This window comes from Candidozyma pseudohaemuli (genome assembly GCF_003013735.1).
Source record: "Candidozyma pseudohaemuli strain B12108 chromosome Unknown scaffold00003, whole genome shotgun sequence".
In the NCBI taxonomy this organism is placed as follows: Eukaryota; Fungi; Ascomycota; class Pichiomycetes; order Serinales; family Metschnikowiaceae; genus Candidozyma; species Candidozyma pseudohaemuli.
This window is the reverse complement of record NW_020194437.1, coordinates 1-19,520: the sequence shown is the minus strand read 5'-3', so window position 1 is coordinate 19,520 and position 19,520 is coordinate 1. Positions and strand designations below refer to the sequence as shown.

At 49.4% G+C, this 19,520-nt stretch overlaps 6 protein-coding genes and 1 non-coding gene across 7 annotated transcripts; 6 read left to right on the top strand and 1 right to left on the bottom strand.

Moving 5' to 3' along the window:
- Nucleotides 1-14: 14 nt before the first annotated feature.
- On the top strand, nucleotides 15-1,580 carry APE3 (Ape3p; the record flags this gene model as incomplete). Its single annotated transcript, XM_024857190.1, has 1 exon — nucleotides 15-1,580. The coding sequence occupies one exon, from the start codon at nucleotides 15-17 to the stop codon at nucleotides 1,578-1,580; it is 1,566 nt and encodes a 521-aa protein (XP_024714326.1).
- Nucleotides 1,581-1,890: 310 nt separating this feature from the next.
- C7M61_001791 (D-mandelate dehydrogenase-like dehydrogenase) lies at nucleotides 1,891-2,928 on the top strand (the record flags this gene model as incomplete). The annotated part of the gene is made up of 1 exon (XM_024857189.1): nucleotides 1,891-2,928. One exon carries the CDS (start codon nucleotides 1,891-1,893, stop codon nucleotides 2,926-2,928), a length of 1,038 nt encoding a protein of 345 aa, XP_024714325.1.
- A 221-nt stretch (nucleotides 2,929-3,149) lies between these two features.
- Nucleotides 3,150-5,287, top strand: C7M61_001790 (uncharacterized protein; the record flags this gene model as incomplete). The annotated part of the gene is made up of 2 exons (XM_024857188.1): nucleotides 3,150-4,986; nucleotides 5,094-5,287. The coding sequence occupies 2 exons, from the start codon at nucleotides 3,150-3,152 to the stop codon at nucleotides 5,285-5,287; spliced, it is 2,031 nt and encodes a 676-aa protein (XP_024714324.1).
- A 1,410-nt stretch (nucleotides 5,288-6,697) lies between these two features.
- On the top strand, nucleotides 6,698-7,666 carry MRS4 (Fe(2+) transporter; the record flags this gene model as incomplete). Its single annotated transcript, XM_024857187.1, has 1 exon — nucleotides 6,698-7,666. One exon carries the CDS (start codon nucleotides 6,698-6,700, stop codon nucleotides 7,664-7,666), a length of 969 nt encoding a protein of 322 aa, XP_024714323.1.
- Nucleotides 7,667-9,109: 1,443 nt separating this feature from the next.
- Nucleotides 9,110-10,267, top strand: C7M61_001788 (uncharacterized protein; the record flags this gene model as incomplete). The annotated part of the gene is made up of 1 exon (XM_024857186.1): nucleotides 9,110-10,267. The coding sequence occupies one exon, from the start codon at nucleotides 9,110-9,112 to the stop codon at nucleotides 10,265-10,267; it is 1,158 nt and encodes a 385-aa protein (XP_024714322.1).
- Nucleotides 10,268-11,891: 1,624 nt separating this feature from the next.
- C7M61_001787 lies at nucleotides 11,892-11,965 on the bottom strand. Its single transcript has one exon. It is a non-coding gene; the product is annotated as a tRNA-Asn (tRNA).
- A 1,557-nt stretch (nucleotides 11,966-13,522) lies between these two features.
- C7M61_001786 (uncharacterized protein) lies at nucleotides 13,523-18,889 on the top strand (the record flags this gene model as incomplete). The annotated part of the gene is made up of 2 exons (XM_024857185.1): nucleotides 13,523-14,149; nucleotides 14,387-18,889. 2 exons carry the CDS (start codon nucleotides 13,523-13,525, stop codon nucleotides 18,887-18,889), a joined length of 5,130 nt encoding a protein of 1,709 aa, XP_024714321.1.
- Between the last annotated feature and the right edge of the window lie 631 nt (nucleotides 18,890-19,520).

Sequence of the window (19,520 nt, the reverse complement as noted above, 5' to 3'; positions counted from 1 at the left end):
GACCGTTTCACTCAATGAAGCTCTCAATTGCCACTTCGCTCGCTATTTTGGGCACGGCTGCGGCCTCCCCCATTGATCTTTTCAATGATGTCATCATTGGAGACGTTGACCTCCAGATGCCTTTGACCTCTTCTTGGAAGTTCCCATGGCCACCATGGGGCAAGCCTGAGGTTGACACCGAGAAGTTGCAGGCTGCTATCTCCACAGAGGCTTTGAAGGAAAGAGCTGAGAAGTTGTACTCAATTGCTCAGAAATCGGAGAAGAAATACGGCCATCCTACTCGTGTGATTGGCTCTCCAGGTCACTGGGCCACCATTGCTTACATCAAGCACGAGTTGGGCAAGTTGGGCGACTACTACACTATTGATGTGCAGAAGTTCGAGGCCATTGACGGTCGTGTCAACTCTGTTTCCCTTTTGATTGACGGTGCGAAGCCCAAGTCCTTGCTGGCTCTCCAGCTCACCCCTCCAACCCCAGACAAGAAGCCTATCAACGCCAACTTGGTTTTGGCCGAGAACTACGGCTGTGACGTCTCTGACTTCCCCAAGAAGTTGACCAAGGACAACATTGTCTTGGTGGAGAGAGGCGAGTGTGCCTTTGGTAACAAGTCCATCAACGCTGGCAAGGCTGGTGCTGCTGGTCTTATCATCTTCGACAAGGAGGCTCCTTTGCAGGGCACTTTGGGCGAGCCAACTGGCGACGAGGTGCCAACTGTGTCCATCTCCAAAAAGGATGCTCAGGAGTTCATTGACAAGTTGAAGAAGAACCCTAAGCACAAGTTCGAGACTACTCTTTTCGTCGACTCTTACGTGAAGAAGATCAAGACCCTCAATGTCGTTGCCGAGACCATCAAGGGTGACCACGAGAACGTTGTTTCTTTGGGTGCTCACTCTGACTCTGTTGCTGCCGGTCCAGGTATCAACGACGATGGCTCTGGTACTATTTCCTTGCTCGAGGTGGCCAAGCAATTGACCAAGTACAAGGTCAACAATGCCGTTCGTTTCGCTTGGTGGGCTGCTGAGGAAGAGGGTCTCTTGGGTTCTTATGCTTACGCTCAGGCCCTTTCGCCTGAGGAGAACCAGAAGATCAGATTGTTTATGGACTACGACATGATGGCCTCTCCAAACTACGAGTACGAGGTTTACGATGCCAACAACAAGGACCACCCCAACGGTTCTGGTGACTTGAAGGACCTCTACATTGACTGGTACAAGGAGCAGGGCTTGAACTACACCTTGATTCCATTCGACGGCAGAAGCGACTACGTTGGTTTCATTGACGCTGGCATTCCTGCTGGTGGTATTGCTACTGGTGCCGAGAAGGTCAAGACCAAGAAGGGCCAGGAGCAGTTTGGCGGTGAGGCTGGCAAGTGGTTTGACCCATGCTACCACCAGTTGTGCGACGACTTGTCTAACCCCGACTACGAAGCCTGGTTGGTTAACACCAAGTTGATTGCCCACTCTGTCGCCACCTACGCTAAGAGTCTTGAGAACTTCCCGGAGAGAAGCCAGGTTTCTGCCGAGGGCGCTTCCAAAATCAGCGACACCTTCCCATACCGCGGCTCGCACCTCATCTTCTAAGGTGACGCAAAATAGTCTAGAATAAACCCTCTGACCGTGGAAAATACTGAGTGGCCCTCCACAGATCCTCCACTTTGGTACCCCAAATATTACCAAAAAGCGTGGGGGTACTCTGGCCAAAACGTGGGGGAGCTTCCGCTTATCTCTGGCATCCTCGTAGTTAAGTGTGTGGTGCATACACCAAGTTTGGGGGAATACACATCCCAAAACCCCGCGAGCAGAGCTCAGTATAAAAAGCCATTGAGTTCCGCCGGATTCCGCTTTCTGGATGAAAAACACCCTTACAAGACACGCCCATAGATTTTTATCAATGACTGCCGAAAAACCCATTGTGCTTAGACTCGGAAAGTGGCCCTTTTCCAATGAAAAATGGGACAAGTTGAAAGAGATCGCTACTGTGGTGGACAGTGAAGCCAAGAACAGAGAAGAGTTCTTGAATGAGCTCAAGACAAAGCACAACAACGTGACTCACGTGGTTCGTACTTTCCCCAGTGTGGAGCAAACGGGGCGTTTTGACTCTGAAATCATCAGCGCCTTGCCTGACTCTGTTGTGGCTGTTTCCCATAATGGCGCTGGTTACGACCAGATTGATCCCCAGCCTTTGACAGACAGAAACATTCAGCTTTCCAACGTCACCACTCCTGTGGAGGCTCCTACGGCGCTTACAGCGGTGTACTTGACTCTTGCTACAATGAGAAAGTACCAAATTGGCCACAACTCCTTGGTTCAGGGTAACTGGACCAACCCAGACATTGGCAGGGGCGTCAAATTGGGCAAGGACCCCGAGGGACAGACTGTGGGTATTTTGGGCATGGGCGGAATCGGCCGTGCTATCAGAGACCGTTTGCAGCCATTTGGGTTTGAGAAGATCTTGTACTACAATCGTTCCAGACTTGATGCTGACTTGGAAAAGGATGCCGAGTACGTGGGATTCGACGAATTGTTGGCCCAGAGCGATGTGTTGGTGGTGTCTGTGCCCTTGAACCCCAAGACCCGTCATTTGATCAACAAAGAGGCCATCTCCAAGATGAAGGACGGCGTGATTATCATCAACACCGCTAGAGGCGCTGTAATTGACGAGCAGGAGCTCATCAAGGAGTTGCAGCTGGGTAAGGTTGGTGCTTTTGGTGCTGATGTTTTCGAACACGAGCCAGAGGTTCCTAAGGAGTTGTACGAATTGCCCAACGTTGTCTCCTTGCCACACATGGGCACCTGGACGACGCAGGCGCTCAAGAACATGGAAGACTTCACTGTAGACAATGTGGAGCACCACATCAGAACAGGCGAGCTTTTGACGATTGTGCCTGAGCAGAAGGGCCACGAGTTCAAGCACTCTGCGTGGGTTTGAGTCTTTTGTGTTGCATATTTATAGAAGACGGTTGTCTAGAATTATGATTGCATTAGGTGTGTTGTAGGGGTTGGCTTGTAGGGTAACTGCGCAGAGATGTGGAACTTTCACAAACACCATTTTCCATGGATCCGTGTGGTGAAAGATACTTAGGATTCCTTAAGCATCCGGAGCTTTACAGCTTTAGTGTTTCTCGGCTTCACGGGTCAGAGTTGTCCAAAATGGCTTCAAGGTGCATTGAGTTGGAGACCAAGGCTCTCGTTGAAAAGCGAGTTTTGAAGGCCATTGATGGGAGACAAAAGGTTCAGGACGAAAATAATTACCAAGTCTATTCAAAAAGACAAGAAATGTACCCATTGGAGGATCAGGACGATCTTGAAGAAATGGAAGGTGAACCATGTCAAAGCGTTGATATCAATTTTCAGAGAGTTGAGCTAAATAACCCAGCTGAGTGTTCCTACAAATACAGGGACAGACCCCGGTACATTTCGTGGTCTTCGTGTCGTTCTGTTTCCTATGTATCAGATCCTGGAGGTGGTTCTTCAGAATATAAGGGCACCCCAGAAATGGCTGCAAAACAGGAAGTGAAGTCAGTTGGAGGGGATGATCCGAACATTTCTGAAACCTTAAGGTACCATCAGGCTGGATTGAATATCAATGGCCAGCAGGCATTGTCATCTGAACCTGGGAAAGCAATCCACGTTCAAGTGGTGCCTTGTCGAGTCCACACACTGAGGTTCAGAGACCCTTCAGAAGCTGAATACGAGCCAGCCTCTACACCATGCTCTTGCAAAAATCCGGTTGAAAATATATCAGAAAACAGAGTCAAACGGGTTTTGGCCGTACCAGAGCTTGAACATCTTGACAACAGGCAAATTCGTCTGCCTCCAGTGTACACCTCTCGAAGTTCCACCTCATTTCTGTTTGTGGGAGTCAATTTCGTCTCACAGTTTCGTCGAGTGGTTCTACGAGTGAAGAGCAAATTCAGAAGGTCCTCGTTATTTGAAAAACGACTGAGCCGGAAGTATGGGTTTTCCAGTGTTCTTGAGAAGCAACCACCTCAAGATAGCTCAATTGAGGAGGAAGGAACACTGGATACATTTTCCCAAAAGAGCTCGATTGTCACGGTCGACCAGAGCTCATCAGTATGCCTAAAAGACGAGATACTCCAGCTTGTTCTTCCCACATTGAGTAACGTCTTCACAGCCTTATTGAGCTACCATGCTGATGATTCCCAAAGCCAGTACGAGCTGGCAGCATACAAGCTAGTGGAAGAGCTTTGCCTTAAAAAAGCAGAATTCTTCAATCTTACTCCTCGGTGGGAGTATCTGGCACTTTGTGTTTGTCTTGATGACAGCCTTCTTGGGGAGATTCTCTGGGAATGCATGCTTGAGGGAAAGAAGGCCGTTGATGAGTACAGAGAGCGGAGGCTTGAATTGGGGGAGTTTTATGGAGAGCAAACTGTTGGATATACTTTGGAGGAGGATGGTGTTGAAGAGGAGACTCTTGATTTGTGTCTGTTTCGGGAAAGCGAGATTAGAGAGGCAGGGACAGAAACGGATAGAGCTGAGTCGAATGAAGGATCGAATGAAGAGACAGGCGATGGTAATCCGTGGAAGGAGCCATCGATCTACCGTCTTGATCCGTGCTATGGCATCAACATTTGTTCTCTGAATCATAGTATTGAGGAAGCGAATGATGATGTCAAGGATTGTGGTGATCCCAAGGGCTTTAGCGCAACTTCAGACGGTTCTAAACCTCAATTGAACGATTTGATGGAATCTGATCAGAGAGGCTTGGACTGTGCCGCTAGCAATATCGAGAAACCACCATCTGTATCACCATCTGATGTTGATGTTCCAACCGAGAGACCATCCGATGTTGACGATCCAATTGAGGGTCCTTCTGAAGGAAATCTCAAGGACTACTCGATCTTGGAAAAACGACCACTGGCGCTGTCTTCAAAACAACATCTGGAATCTTTGAAACCTTCACAGCCTGAAAGTGGCTCACTCAATGCCAGTCCCTCTGACATCAACGATCACACAGTTCACCCCAGTAGCCCCAGAAGCCTCAGAAGCTCCAGAAGCCTTGAAAACAAAACATCCCCAATTTCTCCTTCAAACGCTCCCACCTCCTCGGCCCCAAAACCCTCTTGTGAAGAGTCAGAAGCACCTCTCTCGATCCACCTCAACGAAGCTCCAATCCTCCAATCCACAGAAGCATCAAAAAGACCCACAACTTCCATTCTGTCTCGCCCACCCACGGCACATTCACTCACGACATCTTCACGTCCGACTACGGCTTACAAGAAGAACATCCCAGGTCAACGGATCCGGAACATCGTGAGCCAGTTTGACGCCATGGCGGGAGCCCCCTGAATTTATACATTTCAAGTTGACTTTAGTCGATTTCAGTCGATTTCAAAAGAGAAGTTGTTTTCTGTAGATTGGTCAACCTGCTTGTTAGAGAAAGAGCGTAGTATCACTACACCATCTCAGCTTTGAGACACCATCCATGGAGGGCACTAGCTCCGGTGACGTCACCGAAACTCTAACCCCAGCATCGCCAGAACCTAAAATCCCGTAAATATATAATCTCATAAATGACGAAAAAAAAATAGAATCCCCTCCCAAACCTTATCTGTCGATCGCCTCCACGCCTCACGGTCCACTCTCATGTGCTCAAACCTCATGCTCACCAGAAACAACCTCGGGCCCGCCCCACCACGTCCATTTTCGCTCCGCCGCTGGCAGCATGCCATTTGCACACATTCCTCGCAAACAGCAGCCCATTGGGCCCCGATAGCCGCCGTTTCGCCGGCAGCACGGCTGAATATCCTGGCCCTTTAGCGGCCTGCGTGCCATGTGAGCATCACGGCTGCGAACCAGCGCAGCTTCTCCGGGTTCGGACGAAACGGAGGTGAGACGTTTGCAGCGGTTTTGAAGAATTTGATTTTTTTGGATTTTTTGATTTTGAAATTTAAGGTAATTCGAAGCGTTTGTGGGTTTTGGGTTTTTGGAACCCCCGGTTAACGGTCAGTCATCTGCGGCATGCTGCCAGCCAGCCCAGGCGGCATTACTCACCAGCAAGCAGCGACTGAGAACTCGACAAACAGCGACCAAACCACCAAACTATGGGTTCCCCACGAGGCCATTCACACCAGCAAACCAAAATTTCTTCACCTCTGCAAGCCAAAAATCACAAGTCGGCCGTTTTCTTCTTTTTTTTCTTCGTAAAAAACACCAAAAAATGGGCCTCCTCGTCACCGCCTTTCTTGGCTGCAAACCGCGGACCAAAGCAACCACCTGGGTTCCGTGGTACAGCGGAAAAACCGTAGAAACGGCGCCATCCGCCCGCCAAAACCGCCTTCTGTGGCCCCGAAACCGCCGCCATTCACACCCCCAGGCCTATTTTTCCGACCCCATTCCGCCTGCTCTGGAGCCCAGTCAGCAGTCACCAACCCCACGATTCCCAAGGAACCCCATGTAGCGACGACAAAACAACCAAACCAATGAATTTGAATTTAATTCTCTGAAAACTTTTATCAAAATACCCTCCTCTGTTGTCCCCTTTCTGCCCCTTCTGGATATCTACTCCATCTTATCACCCTTCTACCCCATCCTGCCTGCGTTCGGGCCTGAAAATTTCTCGGGCCCGACTCACCTCCAACTACTCATCCACAACCAGTTCGCTGAACCAGGCCCTGCCACGCTCTGCCTAGCCCACTTTCCCCAAATCTCCCCAATAAGAAGGTCCTCTTTCTGCCATGGCCGAACACCCCCACATGCTCAGCGCCGAGCCCATCGAAATCGACTACGAGGCCTTGCCAGATGACGCCAGCATAGCAGCCCACCTTCTGGCCGGAGCGTTTGCCGGCATCATGGAGCACACCGTCATGTTCCCGATCGACCTGATCAAAACGAGAATGCAGATGATTGCGCTGGGCCAGCCCTTGAGCAAGTCTGTCATTGGTTCCATCTCCAAGATCTCCAGCCTGGAAGGTGCCTACGCCTTGTGGCGAGGAGTTTCTTCGGTTGTTTTGGGCGCCGGTCCGGCCCACGCTGTGTATTTCTCTGTTTTCGAGGCCACCAAGACCATGTTGGTGAACCGCTTGACCGACCAGAAATCCACCAAAATCGTCACCGACGAGTCCCACCCATTGATTGCGTCGGGCGCCGGTATAGCCGCCACCGTGGCCTCGGACGCCTTGATGACGCCGTTTGACGTGTTGAAGCAGAGAATGCAGTTGGGTACCTCCACCACGGCAGCGTCGCAGTCCCAATCCGCCAAACTAATGAAAACAGCCGCCCAGATCTACCGCCAGGAAGGCTTGTCGGCGTTCTTCATCTCATACCCCACCACGCTCTTCACCAACATCCCGTTTGCCGCCTTGAACTTTGGCTTCTACGAGTACCTGTCGCAGTTGTTGAACCCAGACAACAAGTACAACCCATACTACCACTGCATCTCGGGCGGTATTGCCGGAGGTATCGCCGCCGCCTTGACCAACCCGTTGGACTGTATCAAGACGGCGTTGCAGACCCGAGGCGTGTCGCAGAACGAGCTGTTGCGTTCCATCAACGGCTTTGTCTCGGCCTCCAAGGCCTTGTTGAAGCAGGGCGGCATGGGCGCTTTTGCCCGTGGCATCAAGCCCAGGATCATCTTCAACGTGCCGGCCACCGCCATCTCCTGGACCGCCTATGAGATGGCCAAGGAGGTCTTGTTGAGAGACTAACTACAGACAAAACCCTTCACAGGCCACTTGTATATTAGGACGAACTGTACATATGCTAATGTAGATGATGAAATCTGTTGTAGGCATTGCGTTTTCCAAAGGAATTACTTCTTTTTGTTTTGTTTTGATTTGCTTTGATGTGTCTGGTTGACTAGGCCTGCTTCAGGAGCTTCTGGGCTACAAAGGAAAACATCACACACAGACCGAGGAAACCGAGGAGATTGAAAAACGCCGATCTCGAGTACGATCTTTCTTCTTCTTCGGTTCGGAACGAGGCGAAAATCCGCCGTATGCTGGCGATGATCATGAGAAGAAGTGGTGATGCTGGGTGGTAGTTCGCGTCAGGGTGTTGTTCTGCACTCCCGGTTGCAAAACGGTGAATGTGGGGGCGAGGGAAGTTGACAGAGGGAATAGGAATTTTTGTGGTTTATGAATTGATGGTGGTTTTGGAATTGGTGGTTTGGTTGTGGTTTGGTTTCTGGGGGTTTTGGGGTGGTTGGGGGAATGGGGTGGTGGGCTGGGCTTTAGTTGGGAGGTAGGGTGATGACATAGAGGTATGGACAAGAGGTGTGGTAGACACATATTTATGAATTTATGGAGCTCTCTTAAATTGACTATTCCGTGAGTACTTTGTAGGAACATGGTTTGGGAGTTGGCTGGTCTCAATGAGAGGTAGGGAGAGAGATGCTATTGATGCCTATTCTGCTTTGGTTCCGGCCGTGAAGCTGGCAATTTTTTTAGCATTTCAATTGATATCACTACGGTTCTTTATTTACAGTGGTTTGAATGCTTGCTTGATGGGAATACAAGCGGAGTTTACAGATTTGTTGAAGCGTGAGACAAGAGACTTTGCCGTCCAATGCAATTGTTTTGGTAATAATGAATTCAATCAAGTTCAACGATGTCATTTAAATTTTTTTACCTTATACATTCTTGTTGAGAACCGTTCTTGGGTCAATGCAGCAAGCTACCGTGCTGCTCTCGCTCAACTAGATGTAAAAGCCTACAGGTCCCTTTGTTGGTATTCTACGTGCTCCAGTATTATTCCTACCCCAGAAAGTTCTTTTAGTCTTTAATCAATCGATGACTGGAACAACTAGAGTTCCTCTTTTTGACTTTCTTTTGGCGGTAGACCTCCCTGGACTTACCTCGAGAACTCCACTACACTTGCCATGAATGATCCTAATTCCCAAACGACAGATAATTCCGTGACTACCTCAGAGTCGATCATCACAATCTTCAGTTTTCTAGTCTCCCCCTTCCTATTTCAACATATCTCCCCTTCAACGATGACCACCTAGGGCAGCATCCATGACGCTTCAACATGCCAGGCACTAAACAAACACCTTCAAGGGTATAAGAATACGTCGATTTTGCCTTCCTCCGTTTTCTCTTCATCACCACTATCCACCACAAATATCTACTGCCTGCAATTCAACCACAATGTTTTCAGCTTCCTACCCACACAAGCTCGTTGAGAGCACAAAGAAGCTCATCAAGAGCAGCACGTTTTTCAAAAACTACTTCCTCGAAAATTACCAAAGCTTTAGTGGCATCTGCCGCTACACCCAGTGTCTCTTGAACACTCCTCCCTCTGAATCCTACCTTCCTGGTGACTTCCATTTCTTCAGAGCCATGCTCAACGAAAAGCCACAGGAGAACTACCTTCCTGAAGCATTTCCCTATTTCAGAAGATCCGCAAAAGAGACTCCACAGACCTTCTTGCCTGGAGACTCTTTCAACTACGAAAAGGTCAAGACGAAGCGTCGTTCCTACTTCCCTGGATGTTTCTACTTCTACCGCCAGATTGTGAAGAATGATGTTTTGGAAGTCCCCTACGACGTTTATCTTCCTGGCGATTTTGGAGATTTCTATGAATCTTGGACTACTGAGACCATTGAAGCTAGTTCCCAAATCTTCAACTACGAATCAGTCGGCCTCAACAATGCTCCATTCCTACAAGGCGACTTTGCAGAATGCTTCAATGTCTGGGAAACCCAAGCAGAGTCGTTCCTTCCTGGAGACTTCAAACATTTCTTCACCATCTGGACCAAGCCTGACTTTCCCATTGAAATGTCAAATTCTGAAGCTTTCCTCCCCGGTGACTTCCCATTCTTCTTCAGAACCTGGACCTCCACACCCAAAACCAACAAAACCTTCTTCCCCAAGGACTTTTTCTTCTTCCAAGATGCATTGAAGGATCACCCCGAACCCTTCCTCCCCAACGACTTCTTCTTTTGGAAGAACATCACCAGAACAGAAGAAGACGAGATCTACTTTCCCAAGCAGTTTTTCTTCTGGCAGGGTCTTTTGAGCGAAGGTTCCAAGGCGTTTGCCTCTGTTGACTTAAGTGGAATTTCAACCCTCTGGAAATCTGGCGACAGCTTTTTGCCTAAAGCTTTCTTGAAGTCCAAGGCAACCACCTCGACCGCTCATGTTGAGGTTCACAGAAGTTTGGGTTTCCTGAGAAGGACTTCTTTTGTTTTTGAGACTCTCAGTGAGTATGACTCCTCTAGCGACGAGAAGAGCACCTTTGAGAAGCAGCTGGAGTATGAAACCAGCGAGTCTGAGGTGAGTTCCTTCGACGAGAAGGTGGTCTGAGGCAGCAGCCGTTGACCTTAGCCTTTACTTATTTAAAAAGTAAATAAAAATATAAATTAAAATTATGATGACCGAAACGTAGAAATGGTTGTTTGGAGTCAATTATGGTACTACCTTCCTCGGTCTGTATCGTTGGTACAACTGCATCACTACACAGGGGACCATTCCAACACTAATCGATGATTGCACGATAAGTATTCCCTGACCCCTTCATTTTCATATATCGTCTTCAAACGAAAAGGGCCGAGGCAGTTCGTATACTTTTTGTTCAGGAGAGACCTTTAAAGCAGGCAGCAGAATGAACCAGTTCATCCACTTCTCTAATTACATGGGCTTTGCCATTAATTCATACAAAGGCGACCCCTTGAATCCAATTAAATAAGCACTCAATGCAACTTTCCCCTGATATCACCGCAAACGAATGGGTGCAAAAAAGTACATCCTAACCCATCAGAAGCACCCATACTTCAACAGCTTAAGCAAAACGAAAAATCAGCAAGATCAACCAACAAACCCATAAATCAATCGTCCAAAGTCAGCAAAACATACCTTCAAACAACGCGCAACAACATCAGCATTCCCCCAAATCAATGGGTGCAAGAAAGTCTAACCAACCCGTCCTGCGAAAGTCATCTCAGAGCGACATGAACCACACAACTCCACCAAAAACAACCTTCCCAAATCCTCTTCTTTTTTTTTTTTTTAACGATTATCTTCAACCCATCCAAAATCCAAAAATCCAAAAAGAGGCCCACTCGCAGCATTGATCGGTATCGGGTGCCAGAGGCCGCAAATTGCACTCAACAGCCATTCCGCCCTAGGGCAGAAGACCAACCATCCGCGCCGCCTCCCATGCCACACAAGATGGCTGTGTTTTCTGATGGCGACGCCCAGCGTGAGTCCACGCCTGGAGGCTCTCAGGAGCAGATTGACCGCTTTCCGAAGAAAGGGGATGGGGAGAATCACCGAATTTCCCACCCGCATTGGAATATCCCAGGCCGGATTCGAACCTGTTACGTCGGCGGGTACTTGCGGCTTGCTGCGAGGGAGCTTGACCGCTGCGCCAAAGACGCAAAAGTCACCTGATTTGGGGGGTCTTTTTTTAAGAGATTTGTATTGGTGCACGGGTCTGTGAGTCTTTTTGGTGCTATATGCAGGTGGTGATCCATCTATTCAACCTCAATAGCTTGTTTGACAGTGAATTGGCAGTTTGGCCGGGATTTTCTGACACATTTTGGTTAATGAGACGTACGGATGCAAGTGGCTCTCTGGATGCAAGAACGGGGCTGCAACTTCATGGTCTAATGTGTATGGTACTCTCACGAGGCATATCTTCATATACTGAAGTTTTGTAATGACCAAGCTTCTCTGTTTGATGAAACGTGGACATAGAGAGCTTAGACTTCTCTGAAAAAGAATAAGCCGAGGGGAATTTGGAACAGTTGACTTGGCTGCAGAATTTTATCAGGTAAATGGTGGACCTGAATGGCTGCGAAATTCGAATGCGCTCTCCATGGACACGAAACAAAGGTTTGCTCGGAAGATTTTAACTCGAAAAATCATTTTCTGTGCCTCTAGAAAAAATGAACAAGCATCCAGGGTAGCCTGAACGCAAAAAAAAATGCGACCTCGGTGAGGGTCGAACTCACGATCTTAAGATTAACAGTCTTACGCCTTAACCAACTTGGCCACGAAGTCACAACTTGGGTAAACCACTGCACAGGTTAAATATATCGCTATATATTAGGGGTCATGTTTGGCCTCCAAATCTTCAATTTTTTCCACTTTTTTCAACACGATACATAAAGTGTTGTACAATTTCAGCTCTACGGGTACTCCGGAGCCCTGCAGAGGCCTGTGGCGGTCTGTGGAGCCCCTTTTGTCTCCAATGACCTTCGAAGAGCTTCTTTGCAGTTTGAATCGCTATACATCATCAAAGAAGAGGCACAGAAGTGAGAGGCTAATAAAAGCTTCAGTCAGACAGGTCAGTGAAGATCAATGACGTAGCTTTGAGGCTCAGCAGCCATGCTAGGCTACCAAATTAAGTATGGACCACAACTAGGTGCTCACCCGTTATTTCCAGTGGGTGTTGACGAGGAAGCTGTCTCATTTCGAAGATCTTTGGTCATCCAAGGCTTTTTTATTTGGGAAGGTCTTATTCTAGTGTGACTGAGCTTCGCGACAGGTGCTTATATTATTTGAGAAGGCAGAAATATTATTTGTGGGGAAATAGGAGAAGCCATGGCCGCTTCTTCAATAAAACCCAAACGTTCCAATTCTCCTGAGGCTCCTGGAAATCGGCTACATTATGGTACTCGTATATTTGCATTGTTCTCGAGGATCGTGGACGCACTTAGATATGCCTCCATGCGTAGTCTGTATGTCGCGCAGCCATGACAGGCCTGAGCGTCGCAGTATCAACGCACTGTCCAAAACTAGAAAATCCATAGATAGCCTGTAAAGTCTTTTCTATCACCTTTTAGGGTTTCCTTATTTTGATTTTCGTTCTGGATAACTTGGGGAATTTCAACGAAGAGGTACAGAAAGATGGTATAGATGACCTAGAGCCTGTTTGAAAAGATAGGAGACATGGTGGCATCGATGGAACCTTCTAGAAGGTACAAAATGAATGACCAGCATGAGACCAAGTTTTAGCTCAACGGTACTAGTGTTTGTTGATGTCTTCCACCTACTTTTTCAGCCGCCTTTTTGACGTGCGGCGCTTCCTCTTTAGGGAAAGTATGTCTTAGGTACCCAGACTGGTACTCATACTCCACCCAAATCAGAGCCTTGATACCAATGAAAGGGGGCTTCTTCCTTTTCATGATTACCAACGCATTGGAGCGTCCTTTTCCCTAAACCTGAGAAACCATACTATCTACTGGGCTTAGCACTTCCTCCACTATCGCACAACCAGTACTCTTAAGCATACCCACATTTCTAGACAACAACATCACTTCTCGCACTATATACCTCACTAAACAAAGCCCATTCCACCAATGCCCCCAACCCACTCTGTTTACCCGCCCTGCATCGCTAATGCACAAGCCTGTCAGACCAATTGGACCCGACCCTACAACCACCCCACAAACACAAACCACATAAGGGCCCTTATCTTCGACCACGCAGCGAAGCACCCCTATACAAGCTGTACATAGTAGCGACGTCGTTGGCCTGCACGCCGCCGCAGCACCACTATAAAGAGCGACTGACACAAGCACACTCTTTTTCTCCCTACCCACCACAGTCCCAAAGATGCCTCCAGTTAAGTCGAAGTATCAGTGCCCAACAGTTCCACCTGTTGTCGAAATGGAATCCACCCCCGAGCGGATGGCCCATTTCTTTCCCTCTTGCCGTGTTCCATGGTCAGAGGAAGGTGCTTTGTCCACAAAGCACGAGACCCCCGACGAGCCCAAGAAGTCCTTCGTGGACAAGCTCAAGGAGATCCCCAAGGCTTCTTCGAAGAGAAGGAAGAAGCGGGCCCACAAGAAGGCCCAGAAGCAGGCTCAGGAGGAGGAGGACGCCCACAAGCGTCTCAACAATCCTTTTGAGTACATCGCTCCCAAGGCCACAAAGGCCCAGAAGGCTCCTGTCAGAAAGAACAAGCCTCTCTTGACTGCCGACGCCAACCCCGACGCCATGGCCGCTGCCCGTTGTGCCTTTGGTGCTGTTCCCTTGCCAAAGAAGGAGGTTTCTGGTCCTTGCAAGGAGAAAGTCAGCGCTAGAGGTGCCTACCAGCCTAAGGAGGAGAGAAAGAACAAGGTTCACTTTGAGTTGGGAGTTGCCGCGGACGCCGACTACGGTAAGCGTCCTTCCTGGCTCACCAGAAAGTTCGGATTCTTGATTCCTGGCAAGAAACGTGGCAGAAAGGGTTTGGAAGGTGTTTCCCAGGCTGCCACAAACGGAGCCCCAATGTCTCAGTCGCACGACATTCTGGCTGCGAAAGGTGCGGCCGCGCACGCTGCTGCCGCCGTGCAGCCTGTCAAGATTAGAGCTGCGCACGCCCGCGCACCTCGACCAGACCGCGCGCCGCCTGTGCAGGATACGTCGCCTGTACAGTCTGTGCAGTACCCGGTGTACCCGCTCATGCGCGTGCGGCCGCGCGCTCCTAACCCGCAGGACCCTGGTGCTAGAGTAAGAGTTTCCGTAGGTGCCACCACGCCCAAGTTCGAGGAGGTGCGCAGTATAGATCACGTCTTGGCGCGTGCCGCTCCCGCCAGGGCTGTCTACTACTCGCCTCCCGCGTCCGCGTGGTCGTCGCAGGAGATTCTCCATGCGGGTACCCTCTGGCATCCTGGAGTTGACCCCGATGATCGAGATTTGGGGGATTCGCCAGGTGCTGAGCCCGAGCAGGTTTCTGCTCCAGAGTGTCCTGTTCTGGAGGCTCCAGAAGTGATTTTGGACGCTCCAGTCGAAATTCTGGAGCCTCCTCTGGAGCCTCCGATGTCGCACGCCGCACCCGCCGCACTTCCAGTGGAACCCTCTCCAGAGGTGGAAACGCCAGTTTCTCCAGCTTTTCCACCCATTGAGCCGGTTTCCCACCACTCTACGCCCGAACAGCCCCCTTCGCCGGCCACCCCCGTGGTTGCCAGCGTCAGACTGGGCGAGGCATGCACGGCTTTTGACTTCTACACTGCCGGCATGCACGAAATGGCTGCAAACCCATGGGCGCTGGAGATGTCGGCTGGGATCCAGAAACCACAGGAGGCCGTCTCCGCTGGTCTCTTGCCCGCCGTTGACATTTCTGTTTCTGGAGGTTTTGAGGAGCCTGAGGCTGTCCGTGAAGTGCCTGACAGGTCTGAGCCTGTTGGGTCTGAGGACCAGGTTTCCCAGGATGTTCCAGAGCCCAAGGTTCTTGCTTCTGAGCCAAAGCAGGCTCTTCCTTCTGAGCCATTGAAGGAGAAGTTTGTTTCTTCCGAGCCATTGAAGAAGGTCCTTTCTTCAGAGCCCCAGGAAGTTCTCTCTTCCGAGCCATTGAAGCACGACTTCGTGTCTTACCGCTCGGATGTCTGCGTGGACGCCATTCTCAAGATGGCCGACGACGTGATGAAGCAGGCTGCCGAGGAGTTTTCTCTTTCCGGTGACGATGCTAGTGTTGAGGTTCCAGCTGAGGTGCCAGTTGAGACCCCAGTTGAGACCCCAGTTGAGAACGTTGAGGTGCCTGCTCAGGTTACTGAGTCTGTAAAGGTCCCTGGTGCCGTTGTTGATGCCGTTGTTGAGATTTCTGAGGCTCCTGATGCCGTTGTTGAGGTTCCTGTCGAGGCTCCAGTAGAGGATGCTGTTCATGTCTCCACTGAGTCTCCTGTTGAGGAACCTGTTGAGGAAGTTGTTCAGGAACCTGTTGAGGAGCCTGTTGAAGAACCTGTTGAGGAGCCAATTCAGGAGTCTGGTGAGCCTTCTCTTGAAGTACCTGTTGAGGTTTCGGTTGAAGTTCCTGTTGAAGCTTCTGTTGAGGTTCCTGTTGAGACTTCCGTTGAGGTCTCTACTCAGTCTTCTACTGAGGAGCCTGTTCAGGATGTTCAGACGCCAGTTGATGTCTCTGTCGCTGTCTCCGTCGAGATTCCTTTCGAGGAGCCTGTTCAGGAGACTGAAGAGCCTGTCGTTGTTGAGGAGCCTGTTGAGGAGCCTGTAAAGGAATCTCTCAACAAGACCGTTGACGAATCCGTTGAGGAGACCGTCAAGGTTTCCGTCGATGAGCCAATCGAGGAGCCAATTGAGGAGCCAATTGAGGTTCCAGCTGAGGTGCCAGTTGAGGAGCCCACCTCAAAACTCTCTATCGCCTCAGTTCCATCTCCAGTAACCCAGTCCCCCTCGAAATCCAAGACCCCGCTGCCTGTCTTGCCGGTGATCGAGGAGGTAACTGAACCACTTTCCGAAACCGCTCCCGTCGACCAGGAAACCACCCCTTCCTTGCCTGTTGTCGTTCAGCCAATTACCGTTTCACCTCCCGCTGATACCACCCACGGTGAGTCAGCCGCTTCTGTTGTTGCCGTTGAAACAGAAACCAAGGTGAAGGATGGTGATGTTGTTGTTGCCGTTGATGCCGTTTCTAAAACTAACCCCCAGCCAGTATCCCCACCAGCTGTTCCTAAAAACAATCTCGACCTCACCAGGGAAGAGAAGAAGGAGCAGTTGAGAAAGCGCCTTGCTCTGCTCAGGCAGTCTATGGCTGTTGCCGTTGAGAAGCCATTGCCTAAGGAGACCAAGGAGGAGGCAAGCCGTGATGTTTCTTCAACCAATGCTACCGAATCCAAGGATCTGGCTGAGCAGGCGAAGGAACAGAAGAAGGCTCTTTTGAGGGAAAGAGTTGCCATGTTGAAGGCCAAGATGGCTGAAGCTCCCAAGAAGGTGGATTCCGTGGAATTGAAGAATCCAGAGGCCCCAAGTGAGGCCCCTTCCATTCAGCCCGTCGAGGTTTCTTCTGTTCAGCCCATTGAGGTCTCCAAGACAGTTGAAGATGTTCCTGTTGCACCCATTGAGGTACCTATTGCCGTTGAGGCACCTGTTGATGCTGTGCTGGTTTCAGACGCTGAAAAGGTTGTGAAGCCAGTCGTCGAGACTACTAACCCACAGCCTGTGGTTGAGAAGACTGTCGAATCTGTGTCTTCTGTTGAGAAGGCTGTTGAAGCTGAGCCTGTCATTGAAGAGGCCGCTGATTCCAAGCCTGTTGTCGCCGTTGGTTCTCAGTCTGATGTTGAAAAGCCTCAGTCTGTTGAGAAGCCTGTTGAGAAGCCTGTTGAGAAGCCGGTTGAGAAGCCGGTTGATTTGAAGCCTGTTGATTTTAAGCCTGTTGAGAAGGATGTTGCTTCTCAGGTTGTTGAATCTCCTGTTGTTGAGGATGCTGTTGTTCCTCTGGTTGTTGAATCTGTGCCTGTCGATGCAAACCCTGTGGTTCCAGAGCCTATCTCTCAGAAGGTAACTGAACCACAGCCTGTTGCTGACACTAATGATGTTGAATCCGCTGCCGAAGTCGAAACCCCTGTTGAGTCCGTCAATGCCTCCCCTGTTGATGCCGCTGACTCCAAGTCTGTGAACCCTCCAGCCCAAGCTCCATCCGAACCTGCCGCTTCTGAATCCCTCTCTAAGGAGGAAAAGAAGGCCAGGCTCCAGGCTCGGATCGCCAGCTTGAGAAGCCGTTTGGATACCGTTCCTTCGAAAACACTCAATGCCGCTGCCACTACTGAGCCCAAGCCTGAAACCTCCCCTTCCAAGGAGGAAAAGAAGGCCCAGCTCAAGCAGCGTCTTGCCCTGTTGAGAAAGAAGATGGACGGTGCCGTGGAGGATTTACACAAGTCCTCCTCCAAGGCCTCCTCTGACGCTTCAAACACTTCCGCTTCTCCATCGCCTCTGGAGCCCTTATCTAAGGTTGAGCCAGGCGCCGAGAAGCCTTTGTCATCTGATCCCTTGCCTAAGGTTGAGCTGGACAAAGAAAAGGAAGTTGTTTCTCCTCCGCCGCCATCTGATCCCTTGTCTAAGGTTGAGCTGGGCAAGGAGGAGAAGAAGGCCCAATTGAAGCAGAGGCTTGCCGCCTTGAAGGCCAAGATGGAGGGTACTGAGTCGAAGAAGGCTGAGTCTAAGACTGAGTCGAAGAAGGAGCCAAAGAAGGACGAACCAAAGAAGGATAATTTGAAGATGGAGGAACCAAAGAAGGAAGAATCAAAGGGAAATGGAAAGGGCGCCGCCTTCGTTCCCCCTCCTCCTCCTCCACCTCCCCCTTCGTTGCTTCCTGTTGGTCCTCCTCCTCCTCCTCCTGCTCTTCCAAAGCAACCTGTCGAAGAAGAATCCGAAGAGTCTGAGGAGATCGACGACCCCCAGGCGCCCTGTGACGCCTACCTTGCCTTGGAAGCCGAGCTCGAGGAAAAGAGAAGAAAGAAGCTCGACTTGTCGGAAATCAAGGCCAAGGTCGACTACTCCGACAACAAGAAGTTCTCGTCCAAGTTCCAGGACATGATGCTGAAGCTCGAGGTCAGCCTTATCAACGACGGAAGGTTGTCGTTTGACGGGCCCGTGAACCCCTTGACTATCGCTAAGAAAGAGGAAGAAGAGAAGAAGTACAAGGTGCCCAAGAAGCAGTACTCGCCTGACGACAAGAACGCCAAGATCAAGAACAAGCTTGAAGAGCTCATGACGAAGAAGCTCAATGGCGAGGAAGTTGGAATCCCAAAAAAGAAGAGCCCTCCAAAGTTCCACATTGACATGGACCTGGACGAGGTGTTTATTCCAGCTGCCCATCCCCAGTTTGGAAAAGGTGCTCCTCCTCCACCTCCTCCTCCAGCGTTCCTTACCAATGCTGCCGCTCCTCCTCCACCTCCTCCACCAGCTTTCCTTATCAACGCTGCAGCACCACCCCCACCACCTCCTCCAGCTTTTTTGGTTGATGCTGCCAACAACCCTACAGCTGCTGCTGGAGGAAACAAGAACTTTTTGGCCAATGGCCCGCAGCTTAAGGCTGTCAAGAAGGAGCCTGTTGCTCCCAAGGAGCCTGAGAAGAAGCCCCAGGTGAACTGTACCAAGGGTTCTTTCAAGGACAAGTGCGAGGCGTTTGGTACGTTTTTCAAGTCTGTTCCGATCAAGAAGAAGGACGGACCCCCTCCCAAGAAGGCTGCCGTGGCCCTGGGATGATGGCGAGTGAGTGAATGAAGGTGAACAAAAAAAAAAACCAAAAAAAAAAAGAACAAAAAACCAAAAAAACCAAAAAAAAAAAATCAAAAAAAGAAAAAGAAGAAAAAAAAGAGACGAAGTGGAAGGTGAGGGAGTTCAAGATGATGATGTTGGATGAAGTGGAGGTGAGGGTGATGATGATGATGTTGTTGTTGCTGCTGATGAAGGTGTTGATGCTGCCGTTGATGAAGGTGTTGGAAAAAAAAAAAAGTCAAAAAACCAAAAAAAAAAAAAAAAAAATTAAAAAAAAAAACAAAAAAAAAAAAAAAAAAAAAAAAAAAAAAAAAAAAAAAAAAAAAAAAAAAAAAAAAAAAAAAAAAAAAAAAAAAAAAAAAAATTCAAAAAAAAATCAAAAAAAAATCAAAAAAAAATCAAAAAACAAAAAAGAAGAAAAAAAAGAGATGAAGTGGAGGCGAGGGAGTTGATGACGAGGATGTGGGACGAAGTGGACGGTGAGGGAGACAATGATGAAGTGGTTGGTCGAAGTGGTTGGTGAGGGAGTTGTTGATGATGATGAAAAAAACCAAAAAAACCAAAAAAAAAAAAAAAAAAAAAAAAAAAAGAAAAAAAAAAAAAAGAGAGAAAGGGGGGG